This window comes from Crocodylus siamensis, chromosome 7 (assembly GCF_052110815.1).
Source record: "Crocodylus siamensis isolate JL-2025a chromosome 7, ASM5211081v1, whole genome shotgun sequence".
NCBI classification, from domain to species: domain Eukaryota; kingdom Metazoa; phylum Chordata; order Crocodylia; family Crocodylidae; genus Crocodylus; species Crocodylus siamensis.
The window spans coordinates 61,153,600-61,175,087 of NC_143401.1; the positions used below are offsets into that span (position 1 = coordinate 61,153,600).

A 21,488-nucleotide genomic window follows, 5' to 3' on the forward strand; every position below is an offset into this window, starting at 1 on the left:
GACCCCTTAGAGGGGCTTTTACTGTCTCTGTCACAGACATCTTGGTTAAATTTTCTTTCTGCTGGCTGCCAGTGGAGCACGAAGAAAAGGGCCAGGTTGGCATGTCTATGGGACTCAAAGAATCCTCTATTAAGAGTTAAGCCTACAAGTGGGTGAGTGGGGACCTGACACTGTGGGATAACAAAGGAACAAAAAAATACTGTCATTACTGAGTATACAGATATTTTAGGAAGTGCTTCAGAAGGAAGTTTTTATGATTTTCATCTTTGGAGGAGTGTTTGAAGCACTTCTCAAACATTACATTTTTCCTGGGCCTGAGAGGATTTTGTATTAAGAACAACAACTTATTTCTTAATTCTTTCTTTGTTTTTCTTTTTTCTTCATTCTTGTTATGTTTAAGGATCAGATAAGATCAAGACCAGATTGTAGTAGCAATTTTACTGTAGATTAGACAGTTCTGCTTTGCACAGTATTCAGCACAAATAGGCTAGACAGGAAAAAATATAGTGGGGAAGAGTGAGGAAAAAACTAGTGGCAATGAGTGTTATAATGTAAGCAGAACCATCAAAGTGGTGTTAGCAAAATCCATGTGTTTTCCTAGTGGGCGAAAAGCAATAAGCTGAATGGAAAAATGAGATGACAGAGAAGAGGAAGGGTAGGGTAGGTACTAAGAGGGAAGGGTAGAAGCTATGAAGGACAGGTTTGAAATGAGCATAAGGAGAAAAGATGGGAATGGTTCAGAACAAAGATGCAATTAAAGAGGGAAAGAAAAATTCAATCAGAACAGTTGGTGTTTGGTTAAGCTGCTTCTGCATTTATTCTGCCACCATCAGTTCCTGCCTGGCTTCTATTTCCAATTTCTATCCCGAAGGTCAGATGGGGGGATGGAAAGAAAGAACTGCCTAAATCTTAGTTCACACATCAAGGATCTGAACTATAGAAATCTGCATCTTAGATGGTGCTTTGGACCAAGTCAGGCAGGCAGGGCTGGATTAATGCATAGGCAAAGTAGAAATGTGCCTAAGGCCCTGAGCTGTTCTTCCCTCCATGGTGACAGTGTGAATGGCCCCATCCACCTTCCCTTCCCTTCTCTTCCCTTTGCCAGCCACACTGCAATGGTGGCTGCTTCCTTGTGGCAGCTCTGAGCCCCACTTCCTGGGCAGCAGCATCAGAGGGGGGGACTGGTTCAACTGGCCTGAGGCCCATGCATTTGTTTTCCTAGGGCCCACTAAAGAGTTAATCCGGCCCTGCAGGGAGGCATCCTTGGCTTAGTTCCATTTTACTTGCATCCTTCAGTTCTGTCCATATTGTCACACATAAATTAAAAGTTAGAACTTCAGTTCTGAGTCTGACTTTCTTTCAGAGAAGCACACAGATTTTCTTTTAGTTATCCAAACTTGTAAGTACTATATTGAGATGGAATACTTCTGAAAATAGTCTTTTATGAGATGTAAGGTGCTGTATCCTGAATGGGGCAGAAAATGTTTTACCAGAATGGCATGCTATTCTAGCTCTTTAAATTGAGAACCACATCTTAAAAGAAAGATTGTCTTGTATACAAGATAGGTTTACTCTCAGTCAGGTTCATCAGTTCTATTTATATCCAAGAGGCAAGGACTTGTCTGAATATATCTTGTATTGGACCAACTATGTAGTTGGAATAAAATTAGAAGAGCTTTTGAATGCAAGAAGTTCTTGGTGAGGATGAATGTCTTCTATTCAAAAGATCATCTAACTTTAACTCAACTACATAGTTGGTCCAATAAAAGATAGCACACTAAGAAATCCTTACCTCTCATGTAATTTCTGGACCATTATGGCTACAACATCATTCTTAGACTATCATTTATAGGCAAGTCATAGAATGTTCCTTTGCTTACAATCTCAATTGATTAGGTAGAAGAATATTAATGGAAGTATATAGATATTTAGCTGCTATGGTTGTATTCTGTCTCTCTGCCCCATAGTATTTACCTTTAATTATAGCATGGGTTGCCTACCAGTTTCATCTCAGAATTGTTGATCATTTATATCCAAATGAAAAATATGATGAATGTTAATGGTAAAACCATGTTTTGGTCAGATATTTATCAATGACTAATCATACTTTGAATTAGAATTGAGACTATCCACTTTCCAAATGCCCTTTGGGATGGAAGCTAATTGCTTTGGAAACTCAGTTCCAGTGTCTGGGTGTCTGTGATGTAGGGTAGATCTGTTGGAAAGCACTGTTTTCTACTCTTATAATGCAGTTTTGTATCAGGAAACAAGGACAGCAAAATTCATTCAGTTGACCAGCTTTCTGTCTAGATGTCACATAGTTGACACACAGTAGTTGTAAACTTCTGTTTTAAGTTGGTCAAAAATTCAGAAAACATTCAGAGAGCTTTGGTGATTCGGGCAGTCCCCAGTGGCTGCAGCAGGGAGCTGGATCCAGACTCCATGCTGGTAAGTAGAGAGCAGGGGAGGGGGGGATAGAGCAGGGAAGAGGGGACCATGAGGGGACCCCTGATAGGTCCCATCCCCTGACTTCTGCCCGCTGTCCCAGCCCCCCCCCCCCAACAAGGGCTACCCCTCTGGCCCCAGCTCCCAGTTTTTTAAAAAAAAGCCTGTACTCACTGGCTAGTGCCAGGTGGGGGGGCAATACCTGCAGCCCCCCACTGCTGCAAACCACATGGGGGGGGCTCTGCCACAAGCCTCCCAACCCTCACCCACTCTTCCAACCCTCCCATGGCTGCTCTGCCTGCCCCAGCTCCTGGCCCTTAAAAAATAAATAAATAAAAAAGCACAAAAAACCCTGGACTCACTGGCTGCTGCAGCAGACTCAGGACTTCCAGGGGCTTGTGAAAGAGCCCCCATGCAGTGTGGGGGGGCAATGAGCTGGGCAGGAGCTGATAAATCAGACTTTTTTTTAAGGGCCAGGACCTGGGGCAGGTGGGGCAGCCATGGGGTGGGGTGCTAGGAGAGCAGGAGGGGGTCATTAAAGAGCCCTCCACACAGCATGGGGCAGTGGGGATCACCCCCTCTGCCTCGCAGCAGCTGGTGAGTGAGGGCATTTTTTTTCAAAAACCCGGGAGCTGGGAGTGCAGGCGGGGCAGTCATTGAGGGTGGGTGGGGGATGAGGCCAATTCGAAAATTCGGCCTATTTGGCAGCTGAATCTGCAAAATGGATTTGGCTGAATCGATTCGGAACAGTGATTCAAATCACCAAATCGAATCGCTGTCCCACAAATTGGCCAAATCTGAATCAGAAGTGAATACTGTCTGCTTCGCACAGGCCTAATGTGTAACCTACAATTTATTTTAGAGATGTATCACTTGAACAGGTTTGGTCATAGTTTCATGGGGGTGGCAAAAGGGCAGTTTCTAGACCCTGACTCTGTGTTCAAAACAGTAGCGATTTCAAGTCCCTTTTCTAAAATATTCTGTGTACTAGACCTTTAAATTAATTTTATAATAGTGCCAAGAATTCTTTAAAGTGGATAAAAATCTTTCAAAATTTGAAGCATTTTAGGTGTGTGGTGGGGGTGTCAGCCTCAGACAGCTACTGAGTCTATAAAATGCGGGCTCAAATAGTAAAGTGTTATCAAGGTCATAAGTTACTGAACATCTCCATGAGGAGAGTTAAGCAATGTTCATAATAGGTTGTGCTACAAGTGCCCTTTAATAAATAGCAGCTCATTGTATTTTTTCAAGGCTCTATTTTACTCAGTTTAGTTTTTATCAATTTATTTTGAGCATTCCATTACAAATACTTAAAAAGTAGAAATCCTAGTATTTAGAATTAGTATGAGCCACCCAATAGTAAGTAGATGACACAGAAAACTTGAATCGTGCCCATGCAGCTAAAGGTAACGTAACATAGATGTTGTTTTACTAGGACTTGTGGATTTAAACAAAACAAATCTGCTAAAGAACACAAGTAAAGCATGATTAGAGGTTTTCATAATTCTGCACTCAATTGTTATTCTTCAGCTTCCCTGTGAATTTGCTTTTACACTAACACATAATCTTGATGTCTTTCCAGTAAGCGTGATTTGTATTTTCCAACATTTTTATGTCTGTTGGAAATCGATCATTTTTAAACAATGATTGTTCCTCATGGCCTTTAGCAGTTTGCAGTCTTCTCTTCATGACTGCTCAATGAATAAATATAAGGTCTGGAAGTCTAAAAGGAGGACAGGTTTTATTTCTTCCTTCCTCTGGTAAGTCTATAGTAATTATCCTTCATTTTTATCAGTAATTCATAGCATTTTGGTGCCTTTTATTCCCCATTATTTCCTATTTGGAATTCTAATCATCAAAGTCTTTACAAAATTTTAGACCATATTTGTGTGTGTGTGTGTGTGCGCACGTGCGCGCGTGCATTAGATCTTAATGAATAATACATTGTAAAAAGAATCTGGATCCAAATCTATCTTGTGCCTTAAGCTTAAGGCACAGAAAACTCAGTGATAAGAGGGTCATACTTATTCTTTTGCTCATAAGTGCCAGAAAAAAGGAAAAAAATTGCATTGTGCTAGAATGTGAAAAAGAATCCCAATTCTACTGAACCATGCAGAGAATGAATTCCAAAGCTGATGACCCTTTTGGACTACTACCAGCTTCCCCTAAATGCATTTAAACAGAGATGGTTTCTTTTCTCTGGACTTGACTGAGCAAATTTCCTAAGAAGATCATAGCTTCTGTCATCACTGAAATTCATAGTTTCATAGAAAATTAGGGTTGGAAGGGTCCTCAGGAGGTCATCTAATCCAACCCTCTGCCCCCACTTGTGTAAAGCCATTGCCAACTAGGTCATCCCAGCTAAGCCTTTGTCTTAAAAACCTCAAAGATTAGAGAGTCCACGACCTCTCTGGTAACCTGTTCCAGTATTTTACTACCTTCCTAGTGAGAAAATTCTTAATATCTAACCTAAACTTCCCTTGCTACCAGTTGAGCCCATTGCTCCTTGTTTTGTCATCTGCCACCACTGGGAACACTCTAGCTCCGTCTTCTTTGGAACCTCCCTTCAGGTAGTTGAAGGCTGTTATTAAATACCCCCTTAGGCTTCTCTTCTCCTGACCAAATAAGCCCAGCCTTTTCTCAGAAAAACTTCTGTGCCCCTCTGCTGAAGTCTCTTCAATTTTTCCATATCCTTTTTGTAGTGGTGGCCCCAAAACTTGAGCATAGTACTACAGATGTGGCCTCATCAGCGCTGTAGAGAGGGGAATAATCACTTCTCTCAATCTGCTGGCAATGCTCCTACTGATGCAGCCCAATATGGCATTAGCCTTCTTTGAAACAAGGACACTCTGTTATCTCATATCCAGCTTACTGTCCACTGTAACCCCAAGATCCTTTTCTGCAGAGCTGCTGCTTAGCCAGTCAGTCCCAAGCCAGTAGTGGCACATGGGATTATTCCATCCTAAGTGCAGGATTTTGCATTTGTTCTTACTGAACCTCATGAGACTTCTTCTATAAATTAATTAACTCTGACATAGAATAGTACTGTTGACAAAAGTACTATCTTATGATGGAGTCATTAAATGCAATCAAACATGCATGTAAACAGTAACGGCCAGGCACAAATTGTGCCCAATCAGCCCCTTTGCTGCCAACTGAACGCTGCCACCCAGAGCCTGGGGTTGATCCCCCCCACCCCATCCCAGGCTGCCTGCCAGCTTGGAGCTGCTCCACTCCAGCTAAAATTGCTGCTGTTCCAGGTACACATGTAGATGCTGTGCCCATGAGCAGTTGACTCTGGCACAAATTGCTCTGGAATTTTTGCATTGCCTTAATTACTTATGTAGATGCACCCACAGTCTTGAAAATACATGCTCTCAAATGAAATACACCAATATTTACATATTTAATTAATAGGTAGGTGCAGAAGATGCACAGAATTTGTTGAAAGATGAGAAAAATATAGTAGCATGCTAAACCCTGGACTTAAGTGCTTTTCCCCTGCCCTTCTCCCCCATCAAATCTGAAAGTGTAGATTTTGGACATTTATGATCAAACTTCCTTGCTTCATTATATTAAATGTCTGTCCCTGTAAAACATAGTAGACTATTGATTACTTGTAGCCTAAAGCTCTATAATGTGGTACTTTAATCTTACACACAGACCCAGATTTTTGAACTATGTCTATTCAAGTTCTAGTGTGACTGATTAACCTAAGTCTGGGAGTGCAAGTGAAATCTTGAAATTGTAAGTTTTACTCCAGCTTCAGGAGTAATTTTTTTTTCAAAAAGCACATGAGAAGAAGTGCTATTCAGTGGAATTTTTATTCTTATGTTCCTCTGTATGTGTTTTAATACTCTGGTTAGATGAATTTTGGTCACAGGCCACTCTTTCCTTCCTTGCAGCTTAAAGTTGGCCTTGGACAGCAGAGGAAAGATAAAATCTTTAATCTTTAATGATTATAGTGGAGAGAGAAAGACTGTTATGAAGAGACTGACCTTTTCAAAGAGGAAGTCATTTCACATCCTTGTTAAGACCCCTATTCAGACATCTTAAACCTATTCAGAAAGGTACTTGCCAGTATGTTCCTCTGGCTTCAGCAAAACTCAAGTGTGTGTGTGGGTGGGTGGGTGTGCGCATGCATGTGCACATGCATGCTGTTTTTATAGTGGTTTATTTTAGAAACAAACACATTTATATATTTTTTGTAATGGTATGTAAGCTGTGGTCACTGTGATGGCTGTTAAATGAAACTTTACCCCAAAATCCTAATCTGTTTTAAACACAAAGAATGAATTTAGTTTTTTATTCTCTCTGCATTTATTTTTCATTGGTGTGCATATCTTGCCCAAATTATGATTTCTAACATCTGTTCTTCACATATGTTATCTATTGCTTTGGTTTTTTTCAGGAGGTAATACTGTTATATTTCCATTTATTTTGATAAGGGCACTAAATATTTTTGCTCTTTGTACCTCACAAAAATAGAGAACGATTCTTCTATGTTCACCAATTTATTTTTTCAATAATAGTGCTGGACATGGGACATAACCCAATCATTTTTCTATGTTTATATTTCCTCCACCCTAATTGCCCCAGAAACTTTAATAAAAACTTAGGTACTACACTTTTTTGTCCTCTTAAAGGCAATGCATCATCACCAGTATATTTTCCTGCTGTTTCAAACAGTCTGACTCCTGAAAGCCTGCTGCTCAAAGTAGCTATGCTGTACCTATTTTCACTTGCTCTTGTTGCTGTGGTTGTGTAATGTGGTATTTTGAAAATTTAAGAATCACCTTCAAGAATTGTTACAGCTAAGGCCTTTTGAGGAATGGAACAAGCAATAATATATTAGTTGAACTGTCCCCAAGACTTATCTCACTAGTGGCTCCAGATTCTATATTTTATTATCTTTGAACTGGCTAATAGAAAAATGAATAACTACATTAAAAAAAAATTAAATTCTAAACTTTTCAGCCTCTGCTTTTCCATGAGTAGACTATCAACATGACATGTACAGCTGCACTCTTCGGGTTGTTTTTTTTAAGTCAGTGTTTATGTTTAAAAGTATGGAACACTAGAAGTGGTTTAGTTTTCTTTGCATTTGTATGCATCTTGGAACAGGTGAACTAGACAAAGTTGTTCCCTGACCCTAGGATATTTTACATAGACTTGCTCGATGTGATCTCTGTTTCATCATTATATTTTTCGTGCTTGTCTAAAATTATACATATCACATCTCCGTGAAAAATTATAAATGCTGAAGCTCATGGTCAACGGATGACCATTATTTAAAATAATGGTGACGTGAGTTTACAGAAGGCATTCTAAGATGTAGGACTGTGACAGGCATCTTCCTGCTGGGAGATGAGCCCTAACCACTGAGAGAGAAGCCCTAACTTGTACCAAAGCCCAGTAGTTAAGAAGAATGGATGGCTTGAAGTACTTTGAAGAAGCACTCCCAATGCGACTTTCTGCTTTCTAACTTGGGAAAGCCTAAGAGTGGGTAGCATGTATCTAGGCATTCACTTTCTTAGAACTGATTGAGAAATGGACTTGTGGAGCAGCTTGGAGTAGGACTAAAGCATGAACCAAGTAAGTGGCCATCACCTTATTTATTATTATTAAGAAAAATAATCCTGAGTTTGAACAATACAATTTTTATGGGGGTTACACTAGTTGCAACCTGTACACACAAACTGCATACCTGTATGTTTAGTTTGAGTGAAGGGGTGGATCACCATCACATTTCCCTCAGCCTTTCTTCTTCTGAGATTTTATCAAACTGGGACCTTGTCATGATGCAGAACGTGAAATGGAGTGGGGAGGATAGCGAAATTTTCCCTTAAGGGAAAAGTTGTACTTCTCGGGTTGAATTTGTTATGGCCATCCTGAGTTGGGGGATGCTGATGATGGAGGGAGTCAGGAGCTGCAACTGAATTGTATTTCATCATCTTAATGAACCTCTGTTTTGGTACAATATTTCATCCAGAGGTAGGAAAAGCCTGTATACCTCTGCTGAAAATATGGTATTGCATTAGCTAGAAATTACAAAAATGAAAAATGTGCAGAGTGGAAGTGCTTCAGTTACATGTATACAATGGTATGAGGCAGTGTCTGGGCCTCCTCCTACATTCATCTCCTTGCTAGCAATCATGAGATCCCTCATTCCTATGGATTAACCAGTTTGGGGTTATGGCAGATTCTCTTCTATCTTCAAAAATGTCTCCCATCCTTCCCCAGTAAAGGCTCTGCAGGATAATAGTTATGGGTCCTGAATATGTTAACTTCTCTATGGATTATCCACAAAAGTGATGGAATATCCTTATCAAGAAGAGGATCCCCAGACCGAAGCATCAGGTAAGATGCAGATCTGTAGGGTTTGCTTTGGCTCAAGTTAATTTTACCAGATACAGAATATTGGTATACATCTCTTAAGTTGGGTAGCTAGCACTAATGTTCTGAACAAATGGCTTACAGGAACTGCTTCAATAGACAGTCAGAGACATCTTTTTTGTTGAATTTCTTCTGATTTTATTCCTTACTTTCTAAGATGGCCAGGAGAAGATAAAGGTAGAAAGAACACAGGGGATTGTGGTCCTTTTTCTAACAGCTGAGAGAAGTTTCTCTCTGCTTTGACTTATTATGATTGTCTACAGCACATTGTAGTACTCTGTAGAGATATCCATGCTAAAGCTGAGAAATTGTGTCTATTAATCCAAGTGGAGTGTCACTCTAACTGCTTCCAGTACTGAAACTTGTTTGTTCAGAGCTGTTAGCTCAGCCACCTTTATACGCTACTGAAATATGGCAGGCAGACGTTTTGTCCAGCTTCAGAGAACACTGCTTCATTAGAGCTTCCCCTCTTCACAGCCCCTGTTCAACACCTGTCTAATATGAGTACAAGCAGGAGAAATCATTGCAGGGGAAACCCCACCACCCTTCTGGAGAACTTGCAATGCAGGCTTGCCATTTCAATAGGTGGGGTAAAAATCCTTCCCTTTTGGTCTTCAAATCCTGCTAGTTCTCCTTTTTCTGAAGTACATAATGGGGTGGGGGGGGGGGCAAGAAAAAAAAGAAGGTAATTCAGCTTAGAGACTAGAAACAGAATTTGTGAGCTTTCCTTTCAGCTAATGGTTGACTTTAACCACTCAGGGTTGCCTTTGTTATTCTGGCTGAAAGGGCAAGAGCATAGAATCCATCTGTCTACCTTTTTTAACTACCCATGTCTACTGTTGTTTATCTACTGAGAACTTCTTTTGTTTGCTTTCTCACTGGGGGATAAGCATTAGACTATATTACTCCCATGATGTACAGTCTTTGCTGCTTAGATGCTAAGATCACCCAGCTCGTTCATTCACCCATTCTATATTGATAGCACTGATAATTCTCTCAGGCTAAATACTGTCAGGCAAAGAATTCAAAATCAGTGTTCCATGCTAGGAAATAGTGTGTTAATTTCTGATAAAACCCCTTTAATTTGTGTTTAAAAATTACGAAGTCTGCTGTTGTCTGGTTTGAAAATAGAATTTGACATCTTGATAATGAATGAGAGATAATGGGCAGCAAGGGATAGGTTTCAAAAGTAGTTTATATTTGGTGTGATTGGAGAATGGGGAGCTGGTTGGAGTGCTATAAAGAAAGATGTGACATAATTAAATCAATGTCTGGAGTTAAATAGAGTGAGGTTGCACTGGTCAAGATGAGTAAAAAGCTTGTTGTGCAAGATGACCAGATGACAAAAGATGTAATGGTGTGTATAGAAAGAAAAGGTAATACCTTTAAAAGTGGAAAATAGCTTCAAGTATTTGATGTAGCATTAATGTGAGGACCAAGAGAGAGTTCAGTCAGTTGAAGATGATGTCCAGGTGATGTCCATACCTGAGCAACAGTCAGGCTACTATTATTCTCAAGAGTGATTGACAAAACAGATAGCAGGTAGGATTTTATTGGGAGAAGATATTAAGAGCCCTTGATTGTGGAGCTTGAGTTGACAGCTAATAACCTATGAGGAGATGTCAAAGAGACAGGCTAAGAAATTGTAATTTTGTCAGAAAAAGACAGGTCTACAATAGAAAGGTAAAATCTGTCTCCTCTGCATAGAGAAGATGTATAGTGAGGTGTGTGTGGGAGTGTGTATGGTCAGGTGTGTATGTGTATATGGCGGGATGTGCAGGGAATCTGAGAGTGTGTGGCTGTGTATGGGGGACATAGGTTATGATGGAGGCCTGTGTATATGTTAGTGGTTGTGGGGGCAGAATGTGGGTGTGAGGGATGATGGGGGGGGCCTCAGGTGCTGGAGCTGGTTGCCTTCTCCACCCTGCAGTGGAAGGTGCCTGGGGCTTCCCTCCCCTGCAGTGCAGCCCCTGCAGGAAAGGCAGCCAGCTCCAGTGCCTGAAGCTTCTCTTTGGTGGTGCGCAGCCATGGTAGGGAAAGCATCTGGCTCCAGCATGTGAGGCTTTTCTCCCTGCTGTGCTAGGGTGGCAGGGAGTGCCAGTAATATAGACAGCCTGACAGTGGTTGGGCCCCTCACTGTGATATGCAGCGCTGGCCAAAGCCATGCTTCACCTGTGCCCTGAATGCCCCACCTGGTGCCACCACCTGCCAGGGCTGTGCACTATGGGGGGAGTGTGAGGGGTCCCCACTTTGGTGCTGCCGCCACCCTCTGCTTCCCCTGGGCATGGGCTCTGCACTACCACCAGCCTCTGCCCATGCTCTACACTCTCTCTCAGCTGCAGCCCCACCCCTGCTGCTTCCTTACCTGCTGCCCAGAGCAAGCTGGTCCCCGGGGAAGCAGAGCAGGTCCCCGGGAGCTGCAGCAGCAGCAGATCTACATGGAAGCTGTGTGCTGGCTGGACCAGGCTCTTCTGCCCACAAAGGTGGGAGCCAGGCAGTAGGATATGGTTTTGGCACTGCATGTACATGTGGATCAAATCACTAGGATCTAGTAGTAGAGCAATGTTGGCCAGATACAAATACTGCAAGCACAGGTGACTTGTGCCTCCTGAGTCTGGGAGTACCGGCTTCTCTCGGTGTCCCCACTGCCTGGCCGGTGAGGGCCAATCTTGAGGGGAGCACGTGCCTCCCTGTGCCCCCCTACGTATTGCCTATGACTGCAAGTTACAACATCATCTGTTTTTTCTTTCTTTTTATAACTGATATAGTCTCCCTAAAAATATGGACCAAAAAAACCAAAACAAAACAACCCCAAAGCAAACAAAAGAAAGAAAAAGAAAGAATAAACTTGGGCTTCTGTAGTAGGCAAATAGCTACAAGTCAGCTTAGGGCTTGAGTTCTGCTTTTCTTTAAAGTAGACAAACTTCCTGATTCATGTAGCTTGGGGTGAAAAGATATTGAAAGCAAGGAGGTGTACCAGAATTCCCAGGGAAAGCCTTAATTTTATTGATCTCTCTCTCGTATGTAAATTGTTCTTCTTATCATCATTTATGATAATTAAGTTCAGTTTGATTTAATCATTTAGCAGTACCTACAGCAATGAAAGCCATAGACTGTGAACGGACTAACAATGTTATTGCTTTAATAAGGTATGGTCGGCTAACTTCTTGTATTCATGTGTTTACTGATCAGTTGTACTGGTTTTGTCTGCCTGCTCCTATTCCTTAGCTAAAAAAGTTAAACTGAAATAATATATGCTGTTTTTATGAAATATGTGACAAATTGTTGTTATTTAGCTTTCACTAAACAGACAAGACAGTTACAGCAGATTCAGCTGAACTGTGGCAACACTTTTCCCTTCAGCCTTTGAAAGCAATATCTTTGTATCATCTGTCCCCAAACTTAGAAACTGATATGCATAAAACCCCGAATGTTGCTCATTTGCACTTTATCACTTGTAGTTGCTGGTATAATGTTTCTGGCTTTTCCATCCATATTTGTCATGTAATCTCTAATTATACTTACCATAGTTGTATTTGTTATTTATCAGTAGTTACAGAATCCCACTCTTAATACTTCAACAAATGACTGTGATTGAAATAACTATAGCTGAGCATTATTATAATACAAAAGCAGTTCTTTATAGCCTTTTACATGCACAGGTTTCCTTAACGGAAGTACAGGTGCTTTTTAAAATCATGAATGGTCATAATTTTATTCATGCTCGGAGAAACATCTTATCAAGATCCTAGCATTAATTTGACTGCAGAATACTGCTAGGATATATTATAAGTACATAATACATATTATAAAGAATGTGGTAGGATATATTATAAATACATAATACATTTTTAGGATAACATAATTCTCCTGACACAAAACGTATAACTCAGATAAAACTGTATAAACATTTATATTAAAAATATAACATTTATTTAAAAAAATGCAAAATACTCTTTTTCCTCCAGCTTCACCTCATGGATTCTTTTCCATTATCGGTTTATCAGATAAACTTTAATGTTTCCCCAAGGTATTAGAAAAGAGATCATTTTTAGTTGGCTTTTTTCTTTTCAGACGTTCAAGCTTTGCTAAAGTTGAAATTGTGAAAGGGCAACCTTAACTGCATTAAAACAAAACCAAGCAAAAGAAATATCTTGCTTAAATTCCTAGGAAGATTTGTTTAAAGCTGACATGTTAGGGCAAGGTCAGTGTCACTCCTAAGTACTCCTGTCCCTCCTGTATGCTTTATTATAGTGGTATGCTATTGTGGTCATTCCTGGAAAAAGTAGGACTATGTACCTGCCAGAAGGGCCAGTTTGTAATTGACTCGTATCCCTCTATGCCCTAGTATAGACATGGGAGAGGAGAATGTGGGCCTGCATCATTTCCTGGATAGCAGGTAAATCATCCATTTACCTGTTATCTTCCCCATGTTAACTGTCTTAATAATTATCTCCCATTCCCCTGGCCTTAACAGCTGCCCCTTTCCCCATTTCTGTGCATCTATGTCCCCATAATTCTTTATTGCTTTACCATGGCACTTCTCCAATCTTTCATCCCTTCAAGCTTACCTCTTTGCAGCAAGTGGTTGCATGAATAATTTCTTAAATAATTTGAGCAGTTTCTAAAATGGTGTTATATCAAAATGCAAAATGCTTCTGGCAAAACCAGATTTTAGCAGGATGACATCTTTGCAGAGATCTGAAGGAAATACCAAAAATGTCAGAGTTGAATTGCTCAAGCTCTTTGAAGCCCTGCTGGCTACTTGCTCATTATATTTGCACTGTAATCTGTTTGGCTCATGAGCACTAATTTTATGTATACTTTGAGCATTGATTTTATTTTATTTTTTGGTTGAATACTATTATCTGTTTCACTTCTGCTAAGAATTGAGGTGTCGTGTTTTAGTGAAAGTCAGTGTTGAATAATTGAAACCATGGTTAGTTTTGTGAATAATAGATGGCATTTTGGACGGGTTGGGGGTGGAGGAATAAAATTGCATTCACGTTAACAGAAAATTGTAGGTCTAATCCCCAGTATAAAATTTACTGTATTTTATAAGAATTTGTTCTGGAGCTCTTCAAAATAGTATATATTATTTTACATAGAGGAAGTGTTTCTTTTATGTATATTATTTTACATAGAGGAAGTGGATTGGTTAACCTCCCACACCCACTTACAAAATTATAACATTTAAAAATGAGAATGTGAACATTACAATTAATGTTAATCATTAACATATAGTGAAATTTGTTGCATAACATTTTACAATAATCTCTCTCTTTTTTTCTTTTTTTTTCCTGGCAGGCACTATCCTAGTAGACAATATGCTGATCAAGGGGAGAGCAGGAGGACCTGATCCAACAATAGAACTGTCATTAAAAGACAACATAGATTACTGGGTGATCCTGGATCCTATCAACCAGAGGCTGTTCCTAAACAGCACAGGCCGAATTCTGGACAGAGATGTTAGTTTTGTTTTCATAGATTTATTTATTTATTTTTAATCTTAATTCACTTAGATACCATGAAAGCAAAATGCCAGTAAATATGGTATATAGGCTTTCCTACTTGCCTATTTAGGCTATGTCACATATTTGTTAGGTAACTTTAGAAATATTTTAATTAGTGCAGGCTTATTTATATCAATTTTTGTATCTAATGCAATGACCTGATATTTTAAGAAATACTATATCATTGCTTTTCTCATTCCCTTCTGTTGAATTTTTTGTATTCATATCTCTGAGTGAAAGTACTTCTTGGGACATATATGCAGCAGGCCTATATAGGCTTGTGCCTTGAATGCCTTGAATTAGGCTTCCACCAAATGTTCAATGACAATTGAAATCAAAGCTGGTCTGCAGTTGCAGTAGTTAGATCTGTCCGTTTGTATGACTATTGAAAATTGAGAGAGAATTTATTTTAACCTGGCCTCCATTAAATTTTCAAATGTGAGATATTTAGCATTATGGGTACCTGCTGTGTTTTTAGAGTGACAAATGCCCTTTTGCTGGTGTTCCTATGGCAGTGGCTATAGTAAAAACGGTTGCCTTCATGTGCAACACTGCAGGAGCACTGATGGTGCATCCACAGCAGTGGCAACAACTCTGCCTCAACTGGAGGTAGCTTCTCTGACACAGCTACCTGCCTCAGGGATAAGTCTCCCTTGGGGATTGGGTGAGCAAAGGGAACTATCCCCACTTACCACCTGGTTGGAGATCATGCCTTTAAGGAGGGTTTGTTGCATTTTATCCAGAGATACTGTGCACATGCGGACACCTCCATAATGCTGGCAATGAATATGTGTCCATAGCCTTATTTATAGACTTTCTGTTCTTAGATGGTGCTACTGTAAATGTATTACAAAACTCCATGCTTTACTGCCAGGGATTTGTTGTGTGGGAACTGGAAATGCCTATATTTTGACAAACAGAATGATAAGCAAGCTTTTCAAAAGGAAATGAGAATGTCTGTAGTTTCCACATGCCATACACACTCTATTCAAAAGTACTTGCTAGCCTGAAATTAATTTCCTATATTGGTTAATAATGGTCTGGTTGCAAATGTAAGTGCTTGATGATATAATCAAGCTGCTCCATGGTGACATCCCTCAAGGCAGAGAGACAAACAAGTCCCTTAATGTGAAACAGTTTTGCAGTTATTGTAGGTTATTTATTTACTGCAGGTTAGTCATTCAGTTATTTATTTACTGGCATGTTTGCAGCTAATTTTCCAATCTGGATGCCTATTGTTGTTGTTGTTATTGTTGTTATTATTATTATTATTATCATCATCATCAATAATAATAGTAAATTACAATAATTGCTGATCCAAAAGGAATAATTTTGAATAACCTTTATGTTTGAATGCCTAGCTAAAGTGTAATCATGTGAGATGAACATTTTGTCCTCATGCATTTTTTTGGAAAAAGATGAAAATATATAGAATTCGAGTAAATAAGCATTTTACTGTCATGTGACACCTTTATTTCCCATCATTCTATGTAGGCAAACAGCATATAACATATATGAACTTAGTTCTTGTATTTCAAATGAAATGCAAAGACCCTAGTGGACAAGGTTAGAAGAAAGTCCTTGCCCCATAGGCTCAACAGTGTTTCTTTCCAGTATCCATAAAATGCAGAGGTGGGACTGTAGGGTTTTTTAATGTAAAAATTATTTTCCTTTATTTAATGAGCATTGTAGTTTCTACTAGCTCATGAAGCTTGCATTTAGAAACTCAAAACCAGTGAAGTTCAGAACTTTTACATCAAAACCTGAAACTATATAAACCTTTCCTGTTTTGTTTTTTGTTATGTGAATGCTATGTCAAAATGATCTTTAATAGCTTTCATTCACGTCTTGTGAAACTTACTAGTTTTGGTGGAGTTTCAGTTTGGGGATTTTGAGGGGTTTCATTTGAAGTCAAAGTTTTAAAAGCAGGATAAGGGTGTTCAAGTATCCAGTGGAAACTGCAAGCCCCACCTGATTTATTTATTTTGGTGAAAATTTATTTTTATAGTACTTTTTGTTGTCCTCCTCAGGTCACTTCAGTTTCTATTAGGGCTGTGTGAAGCTTCGGTCCCTGATTTGATTTGGCAGAGATTTGACACAATTCAGTGACTGAATCTCCAAATCATATCTCTTTGAATTGAATCAGAACCCTCTAAATTGGTTTGGAAAGATTCAGGAATTCGGACATAACATAGACACAGCTTTAAATGATTTTTCTACATACCTCTAGGTAGCAGGGACTTTTGAGTGCTACGTTGCTGGGGCAAACGGAGCATCCCACAGGAGTGGAGGGGGCTCCCCAGTGTGCTTGGCAGTGGACCAGAAGCACTTCCGGTCCACTTCTGGGTCTGGGGAGTGCGCAGGGGAGATGGGGGTGTGTGTGCCCCCTCTGGCTCGGTGACTGGTGCCTCTTGGGTCTGGGGGGGGGCACCTGGGGTTCCCATATGACAGAACTAGGAGAGTGTGGGGGCCCCCCCCAGCATGCTCCCCAGCAGACTGAACACATGGAGGGTCCCCCCACACTCCTGTGGGATGCTCCATGTGCTCCAGCATTGAAGCAATTATGAGCCATACCTCCTACCTCAGGGTATATAGAAAAAACTTTTAAGGCTGTGTCTATGTCTGAACCACTGATTCTCTGAACCAGCATTGAGTCTTCCAGTTTGGATTTGGCCAAATCAAATCAGGGACAGTGATCTGAATCAATTAATCGAATCACTGTCCCTGATTTGAGCCAAATCCAAATCTGAATCGAATAGGACCCGCTTTGCATACCTCTAGTTTCCATCTCCATTAATCTCTTTCCCCTCAAATTGTTCCTCTTCCTGATGTGAATAAAGCAAGACCGTACTAACTTTTGTCTTAAACCTGCTTTTTTTTTCTTTCTCAACTGTTTGACCACTTGCTCTTCACCCACACAAGCTGTGTTCTACCATAAAATACAAAACTAGAATTCTATGGAGGAATCTGAAAGTCAACAGTTCTGCAAATTATGTTTTATATTTTTACATTGGTACAGCCATGATTAGCAAGCAGCACATCTACTAAGTGAGTCAAATGGGATCCTTCCCTCTGGCCAAGCCTGCAGGAACTCTGCTAAGCTTTTCTCACCTATCAATCATTCACTCTATATCTTACCTTCTCTCCAAACCTCAGGTAGACAATGCACTATGGAGAACATCTCATCTGAGGTAGTTTTAAAATACTGTCTTTTTAACATACAGTCAAATAACTGGTACTTCCTTCTGTTATATCTTTTATAAATAAGTTTTTAAAAGCTTGTGGTTAGGTTATTCTTAGAGAAATGGATCTTCTTTTTAATATTACTTTGAAGGAGGAGGAATGGATTCTTCACTGATTTAACTGAATTTATGAGAATGGGGAAGAAACAAAACAAACAAGCAAACAAAAAGTCTCAAGATGAAAATGGTAGTTGACAAAGATGAAAGTAAATAGAATTAAAACTACCAACTAGATTAGAAATAGAATTACCCTCCAAAATTCTTTGCTGCCCCCAGTATTGTAGAATATAAATTAGCACTGTGCTACTGTATATTTAGTGTCCATGTCCTAAATGTCAAATCAGCAGGTGTTCTGAAATCAAATTTAAATTTAAACAATAATTGAACAAAAGCGAAGACATGAAGATGTTCATTGTCCTTTACCACATGGTGTTTAACAAAAGTGACACTTCCCATTTTTTCCCCTGCTAATAATTCTCAGTTAAGGCTTGACAATACAGAAAACCAGTTATCCAGATATTACCTGTCACTTCCTTTTCTTGTGAAGTCTTAATGTCTTTACATGCATTTGATAGGAATATAGTTTCAATTATTTAAGGGTGGCCTGATTCCCTTTGGGATCATCCCATGAGAAACTGTTTCTACAGATATGAATCTTTGAAGAGCTTTGGTGATGTAAGCCAGCTTGTAAAAGCAAATAAGAGCAAGATCTTGGGATATTTAAGTAGCGATTACTACTTGGTACTTAAAAGATTTATTTCCTTATAAATTTAGTCTTTAAAAATAAAATGATGTTATGCAGAGTACTATTTGACAAGTGAACACGCTGTTGCTTACAGTTCATTGCTGAGACAGTTCATGGCTAGACATGATTTAAGGAGTAGTTGGCTTGTAATCTAACAATGTTGGTCCTTTATAAGCTAATTAGTGCCAGTAGCTGATGTTCAAAAAATATTTGACATTTATTAGGACAAATATGAAAAATTGTTCATAAAGTTCATATGTTAGCTACAAATATAATTCAAGACTATGACAGTTGTTACAATTATAAGGGTTTTGTTATCCCTCACAGTTCTGTGCTCGGATATATACAACAGAGTACTTCTGTGGCATAATGGTGACTGAGATTTTTGTAAAGTTATTTCCCTTAGATTACAGTGTCATTGGGTTTAGGCATTATGCAAACTTTTTTTTGTCTTGCCCACACTTTTTCTTCTTGAATGACTACAGCCCTTTAAATAGGAATCATTTTAACCAATGTATACCAGAATGATTAATTCAAGTAAATGGTGGTGCTTAATCCAATGGGAACTGTCTTTAAAGGATTTCTGGGGAAAAGATAACATTTTAACCTTTGACATTAGCAATTATGTGAAGACTGATGGCAACAAAGGAGTTTAGGATATTGGAATCAGTTCAGATTAATTGTGCTCAGAAGCAGCTCTGTGGATGCTGTCTGTTACCATCTTCTTGTCAAAATTAAATGAAATGAATTAGTATACTTAATAATGTGATTTATACCCATATATAACAAAGATTTATCCAGGCTTAAATTATAGATATACCTCAATCATAGTCCCCCCTCTGGGTAAATAGAAAGATGTGTAATTAAATGTCTGAAAATAAACATATTTAGGCTTACATAGTTTGATAGGTGCAGCAAATGTAAATATTGAGAGCCCTGCCTCCACTACCAGATTTCTAACCTTTAGACGCTTATATTAAAGAACTCAGATGTGGTTAGCCATGTTAGTCTGGAATTAGGCAGAAAGTAAAGCACCTTAAAGACTAATTGGTTCAGAGAGGAATGAGTTTTTGTAAACAACAACTTACTTTGCCAAGTGCTATAAAGGAACTGTTAGTAAAAGTGTTTCATCAGAGCTAACCTGCCTGGAAAAGAGTAATAAAGAGTAAAGCAAGTTATCTTTCTGTTATCCAGTTCTCAAAGATCAGTACCTATGGAATAATAGAAAACTGAAAATGAACATTGGCAGAAATCTTGCCTCCAGTGATGGATGGCTGTTTTTGCACAGATTTCTGATTTTATTGAATTAAAAATAGAAACTTTCAGAGATGTGAATTAAGTTATAACATTGTGACATTCAGCTTTGGAAATATATTGTCATCGTCATCATCTATTTCTCTGGATAGATATAACAATACAGTGTTTTAGAGGAAGTAGCGGAAGTTTGAGTAGTTGGCTTCAGCTGACTTGGCATGATTTTTGCCTGTCTACTAAACTGCTGTACCTATAAACTTGTAACAGACACCCCAAATAGCTTCAGCAGTTCAGTGTGATCTACCATAAGTCGGGACAATTTAAAACTACCATACTTCTTTCATTGGCCTTAAATTTTGTATCACTTAAAGGTTATTCCCTTGTGTTTTCTGTGTAAGACACAGCTGTACCTTGATCTCTAAGTTACTAATTATAGTTTATAAATTGCAATACTGTTTTTATTTATTGTAAATGTTAACATTAGTTATCAGTGGACCATTCCTTTGGTTAGCTAAGGTACTTTAATCAAGGAAATAAAAGAAAATTAAATTAGACTAACTAGTTTACAGCTCTAGTTTTACACACAATATTTAATTTTTTTCCAAGTTTTATAAGCATTTTAGATTTTCTAAATTCTCCCTAATCTATTTAATAGTGCTACTGCCAACATATTTATTAATTTTCTATACAGCAGAAAGGACTCTATTCTAGTGCAAGATTACAATGTGTATATTATATATTAGCCACAGGGAATTCATTCTTACTTTCACTAATCATTCATTAACTTTAGGATTTATTGCAGGCAAAATTCAATCAGTACTTCTTGGAGCTGAAGGAAAACTAGACTTTTCAGTGTCTACCTTTACTAGTCACCAGTTGCCTTTTACATTTATGAGTACTTGGCAAGTATAAATGGTATCCTAGTTAACTGATCTTCTTTCTCTAAGATCCATGACCTTTTAATCTGACTACAATGAAGCAAAAATAAATTAGACTTTGTGATGGAGGTGGTTCATTGCATAAGTGTCTTTCAGTGTTTAGAAGATGGATATTCTTATGACAGTCTCTTTCCCTAATGACTTCCAGCAGGGGATCAGTGACTAACAGTGACTGAAAAAAATAGTCTTATCTTTACTTTTCATGCTGAAGTATGTAGAAGTATTCAAGTAGACTTCACAATCCATAAGATGTGGTTATAAGAGGAGTGTTTGTAATAAAATGTTGCTAGGATTAGCTTGAGGTGTTTTACTTATGCCAGTGTATCTAATCCATGCCATATACCAGTAAATATAAAACAGAGAACTTGACTTCAGTAACTATGGGCCAGGGCTATATACCCTTATACAACAGTACTGGAGGCACTGCTGAGAAATATGCCACTCCAGCTCCACATGGGCCAAACCTGAAAATGAGACACTAAAGTGACTCTAAGGTTGCCCCCAGAGCAACTGCTGATTTAGAGCAGCAGTGATGGTGCTCTCAGGCTGCTTAGGTGCCTCATTTCTGGGTTTGGCATGTTCAAAAAGGAAAGGGGCATGTGCTATTTACTTCTTAGCAGATCACCCAGAAAAGCCACAGAGACATCATAGATATGCTAAAAGCAAGATAAGCTTTTTCCTCTGATGGCTACTCTCTTGTAATTGCACCTCTGTTATATATGGTGTTTTAGAAAAAATGTATTTTTTTTCCCCATTTACAGCCACCAATGTCCATCCAATCAATTGTGGTCCAAGTCCAGTGTGTTAACAAAAAAGTCGGCACTGTTATCTACCATGAAGTACGAATTGTGGTGAGGGACAGGAATGATAACTCGCCTCGTTTCCAGCAACAGCGATACTATGTGGCAGTAAATGAGGTCAGATTCACTTAATATTTCTTTTTTGGTTTTTGTTC

The 21,488-nt window shown here is 39.0% G+C and overlaps 1 protein-coding gene across 2 annotated transcripts in view; it reads left to right on the forward strand.

The window, feature by feature from the left end:
- The window catches only part of PCDH15 (protocadherin related 15), a 1,613,120-nt gene that overhangs the window by 971,615 nt on the left and 620,017 nt on the right, over positions 1-21,488 (forward strand). For both annotated transcript variants that reach the window (XM_090057186.1, XM_090057185.1), the window contains 2 exons: positions 14,149-14,309; positions 21,295-21,450. In XM_090057186.1, coding sequence (XP_089913312.1) covers positions 14,149-14,309; positions 21,295-21,450 — 317 coding nt within the window. The remainder of the gene's footprint in view (positions 1-14,148; positions 14,310-21,294; positions 21,451-21,488) is intronic.